The sequence below is a fragment of the Rutilus rutilus genome, assembly GCF_951802725.1.
Source record: "Rutilus rutilus genome assembly, chromosome: 17".
NCBI classification, from domain to species: domain Eukaryota; kingdom Metazoa; phylum Chordata; class Actinopteri; order Cypriniformes; family Leuciscidae; genus Rutilus; species Rutilus rutilus.
Genome location: NC_140230.1, coordinates 34,302,318 through 34,307,794, shown reverse-complemented (window position 1 = coordinate 34,307,794; position 5,477 = coordinate 34,302,318). Strand labels below are relative to the sequence as shown.

Here is a 5,477-nt window from a genome sequence, read left to right as displayed (position 1 = left end):
TCCAGGTAACCGATGCTGGGCTTCTGAGCGTGTCACAGAGTTTGTGTGTGTGTGTGTGTGTGTGCGCGCGTGTGTGTTTGCGTTCACCTCTTGCGTTCACCCTTTCATCTACTTCACACTGAACTCAAGGACTCGACTAGCAGCCCGAATTTTCTTTTCATTCAAAGTGTCCGCATAAAGACAATGAGGAGAAGCTTGTTTTCATTTTGCACTGAAAACTGATTGTCTTTTACAGATGGAACAGGAATATTGTTAGAGATTTAGATCTAAACTAAGGCTGGGTGGCTTAGAGATATCTTGGATTGTTTTTGTGCACATCTGAGGAGTTTTTGAAGGTGTCCGTCATGAATCCCATGTGGAAAGTCTATAAGAGTAAAGTCATGAAGACCCTCAACCCAGACATGGACGAGGAACCGGTGGAAGAGGTACATCCCAGAACAGCAGCAGAAAAGCAATATGGTGGTCAGATATGGGTGAACATGCACTCGAAACATATTTAGGCCTACATTCAAGATTTGCATTATGTATTTTAATTGCATATAAAATCTCCATCCATTTGGATTACAGCGTTTTAACATAAACAAACTAATGAACTTAATGTGATGCATATTTGTCAGTAATACATGGATGAAATGGGTAAGATTTGTGCACTCAAAAGTAATTGAACTATTTGCATCTATTTGTTTTTATTCACATCATCATATTTGCAAAATGCATTTATTCATTTTGCTTAGAATGTATTAACTGTGAAAACAATGTAATTTATTCAGCTAAAAAGTATGAACATGGTTAAAATACGGTTAGCTAGAACAAGCAATAGTCGATTAGTATGTTATAGAGATTGGATTTATTGAAGACCAATATAAACCTGGTTATTGTGTGTTTAAAACACATTACAGAAATCGTACTTAAAAGTTCATTTTGTTTATGTTAACGGTGTCTAATCCAAACGGATAGAATGTTTTAATTTTTTTAATCTGGAATTTGTGCCTAAATATTTTTGAGTGTGTTTATTTGGCAAATCTTTATAGTAAATATAACAGCAAGATAAACCTAAAGTAATTTCTCTGAGTGACTCGACAAACATTTGAATGAGGAAAGTACAACTAAATCCTGAGTTTCAACTACAGTGGCAAATATTTATGCAGTTTTTCAATGACCAATGGCGATACCGATATCTAGAAAAGCAGGATTCCCAGTGGTGGATTTATAATACAATTGTATTTATAATACATCAGCCGGTCCAGTATATCAGTCTATTGCTAGTCCTGGGACTCTGAGCATGTGATCGCATGAATATGCATGAATATGCTATCAGTACTCAACGTTAGATTTCTCCCAACTTAACCAAAGAAATAATGTCACAGAATGTCTTAATCAAACATTTTAAGTGCATTGAGTGACATCCATACAAAATAAAATAAAAGATCAAATAAGACCCAGCTATATGAACTGCATCAGTTTATTCTTGTGGATTCTTATTTGATTATAGACGTTTTTTTTCCTCAGTTCCTGTACTATATGTTGAGTGGCGAGAGCATGTGTTTTTAAAGCGCTAATGAATGCATTTCTGAATTTGAAACATTCTTTCAAGAATCTGATCAAGGGAAACCTTTCCCCACTTTTCAAAGGCCCTGTAACGGGATCTACAGGAGTCAGTGATAGGAATAGGATGTCATTCCAGTGGTTGACTGGAGACGGATAACATACTCTAGGGTGTGTTGGACTTGTTGGCAGATTCCCCACAGTTCTCGCCTGTCTGTGAAACCTCTCGCTTACCAGTGTGAACTTGCATAGTTTCCATAGTCTGCTACAACACACAACAATGCCAACAGATTACAGCATTGTATTCAAGATAAACACCGGATGCATGCTTTTATTCTCTTTCAGCGCTGACTCAGTGCTGACTCTTAAATGCATGATGGGAGTTGCTCCAAATTCATAACAGTAATTTAAAAGTAGATGTATTGTATTGAATGTATTGTTTGCTGGTCTTAGCTGGCCATCTGGCAGATTTCCACTGGTCAAGCTGGAGTTTGATGGTTTTTACAGGGGCAGTAATAGTATTATTTGACATTTTTGTTCATTTAAAGTCGGCATGAAACGGAAATTGCGATAATATTTTCTTCCCTATAGTGACGTATATCCTAGTGAAAGCTTTGCGAACAAGAACAAATGTGGGCGGGGCTTGATTTTGTCCGTTGGGAATTGATTGGATTGTTGTGGTTTGCTATTGGTGGATCTCATGTGATTGACAGGTTGCCCCGCCCTCATCATCAGAGACGAGATGCAAGAGGGAGATGAAGATATTTTGATTAAAGATTAGGCACATGAATTTAAAAAATAAAATACTGATAAATCATTTACAACAAATACTGCAATATTCCATAAAAAATAAAAATAGTCAATTTTGATTTCATGGTGACTTTAAAAGCCTTGGTGTAGTTTCACCAAACACCACAATAGTTTATTCATGTATTTGTAAGCACTGTAATAAGAAGTGGTAATTGCAATTATTACTTTAAAGAGCTATTTCTACCTGATTTAACATGTAAAAATGATCTTTTGTTGGTATAAATCAATACCAAATGTATTTAGGTGGATTCAGTGATGTTCAGTAATATTTTTGACTCGAATAAAAGTTTGTTTGGTGTACACATGTTGTAATTATGTAAACTCTCTTTATCCATCATTTGTTTTTACCTCTTACTGACCATTAAGTCACCTTTATGTATATAGTGCTTTACAGGGATAACAGGAACATGGAAATAACAGAAAACAGTTCATTTGGTCTGAATAGCAGCTCTAAAAGAAAACACTCACTGTTCAGCTGAAGTCAGTTCAGTGTTGATTGAGTTCTGTTGTAAAGATCATTAATTATTAAATGAGCGCATTAAAGCAGTTCTGCGGAAAACAGAGATGTCATCGTCCAGCTCATATATAGAACAGTGTTAGTACAGTCAGATCAATAATTGTATTGAATATTAGTGTCCCCATTATAACTTTGTCTTTGATTAATATTTGTCTGTGAAGGTCAGTGATGCGGCTGAAGATATAATACCTATCCAGACTGATGAAGGACCCAGTGCAATGACACAGCTGGCCAAGAGAGTAAGTTTTATTGAAGAAATAGAAACAAATCCACTGCACACTGTAAGAGTGTGCTTCAAACTGTCCACAAACATACAAAATTTGTTACACAATTTTTTTAGATGAACTAAAGTACCGGTATGTCACACTTCAGGACATTTCATGTCCACAGCATATAGACATACTGATGTTTGTTGGTTTGAGTGTGTGAATGTGTGTGTATTCCTCCTCAGATGCAGGGAGCCGGAGCGAAAGGTTGGAAAAGTGTTTCGTCTCTATTCACCCAGGATGACGAACACCAACTTCTGGAGGCAGAGACCCAGCCGGCAGCAGATCAGTGAGTGTTACGATGATCTTCCTACTTGAAAAGCTTGTTTTATTCACTAATGTTCTGTATGAAAACTGCTTGCAGCAGACAGGGAAAAATACAAGTACCATTTCACAGTTACACAAGAGCTAAAAATGGTCAAACATCTTACTTTTTTGTGTGTGTGATTTATGCTACTGTTCAAAAATTGGCACGATTTTAAAAAAAATTAAAATTCGAAGAAGTCTTTTCTGCTCACCAAGGCTGCATTTATTTGATCAAAAATGGCAGTGATATTGTGAAATATGAATACAATTTAAAGTAGCTGTGTTTTATTTAAATATGTTTTAAAGTGTAATTTATTCCTGTGATGCACAGATTACTTTTCAGCATCATTCAGTGTCCTTTTAATATGCTGATTTACTGCTCAGGAAACATTTCTGATTATTATCAAAAACAATTTTACTTTTAAAAGATTAAAGGAAAATTTGGGCTGTCAGTGAAAATTTTGACATCTAACCATAGCCCAATAATAGATGCACAGAAATGAAACCAAACACCATGTAATCACTGTTGACTTGATGGAATATCATACATCTCGCAAGTTATTTTGGCTAAGACGACATGTTAACAAATTCAAGGTTATTTTGGCTAGAAGTGGGTTACTCATAGCCGGACTATATCAGGTCTATAGTTAACCTAGTTGGTGAAATAACAGCTATTGCTCGCTGGGCAATGTTGAAATCAGTTGCGTTATATTTTTGCAGAAACTGTGATACATTTTTTTTTCAGGAATCTTTGATGAATAGAAATTTCAAAAGAACAGCATTTATTTTTAACCTTATAAATGCCTTTACGGTCCATTTTGATTAATTTAATGCATCCTCGCTGAATAAAATGATTCAGTGTCTTTGAACAGTATTGGTTATGTTTCTTGCAAAAACCTTTATTTAATCAGAAAAAAAATGTAATTGCGAGTTGCTATTGTTTCCTTTATCGTCCATACAGTCCACTGGCAGTGAAGCCGGAGGAGCCTCCGCGACCCAACAAGCGAAACACTGGATTCTGGGATAACTTTTCGACTAAGTGGCACCAGGCAGCTGCGATGAAGCAAGCGGAGGCCGAGGAGGCAGGAGGAGACGGCAGACAGGAGGAGGAGGAGAACGAGAGCGGGGCGAGGGCTGAAGACGTCGAACACCAGGCCGAGCAGGAGGGAGATGGAGGAGCGGGGAACAGCTTCTCCAAGTACACCACACTCGGAGGAGGGAGTGAAGACACACCGGCCTTCAAGTGGAACTTTGTCACCAGCAAACTGGCTGAGCTGAAGACCAAAAGCATGGCCAAGAGCAACTAGCCAACAGTGGAAGTAGAGAACCAGAGAAGGGTTATTATCACAGTTCAGACCACAGGGGCCACAGTGCTTCATATGAGCCTTATCGCACAGATGTGATCGCATTTCACCCGTTTAAAAGCATCGACCGTGACCGACACTGTGGCCTCTTCTGGCCTGGACTGGTTGGCATTCGTGTGGGAACTGCCGGTTACGGGAAACTCGCTCAAACGTCTGTTATTGAAGGTGATGTGTGTAATTTTTATGGGATAAAATACTGAATCTGCATGCTTCACCTTTAACAAACACTGTAAAACATCAGGAAATTACTAATATCTGAAGCATGTAGATGAACAGTTTATTTAACTTGATGAAAAAGAAAAGTTATAGCCCACGGATAAGGTAAAGTTAAGCTTATATAACCACTATTTTCTTTTTGTCAAGTTAAATCAGTTCACTACAAGCAAGGTTAGGCACAATAACACCAGAGAAACAATGTATAATAAATACCTTTTTTTTTGTTGCAAATCCATGTGGCTGAGCTGAAATTACACACTTCACTTAAAACAACAACAACAGCACTGTAAATTGAATTATGGGAATTAAGTATCTAGCAGGGAATGATGTCATGATGTAAATAAAAAAAAAAAAACTCAGATTTATTTGCATTGATTTATGTAATAGGCATTAATCAATTCCTTACAAGTATTTGAAGATTAAACCCAATAATTTAAAGCCCATCATCAAGAT

General features: G+C 37.1%; 1 protein-coding gene across 1 annotated transcript; it reads left to right on the top strand.

The window, feature by feature from the left end:
* Positions 1-274: 274 nt before the first annotated feature.
* Positions 275-4,751, top strand: LOC311276241 (uncharacterized protein C1orf232; the record flags this gene model as incomplete). Its single annotated transcript, XM_084385812.1, has 4 exons — positions 275-425; positions 3,034-3,111; positions 3,324-3,427; positions 4,406-4,751. Exons 1-4 carry the CDS (start codon positions 345-347, stop codon positions 4,749-4,751), a joined length of 609 nt encoding a protein of 202 aa, XP_084241938.1. The 5' UTR covers positions 275-344.
* Between the last annotated feature and the right edge of the window lie 726 nt (positions 4,752-5,477).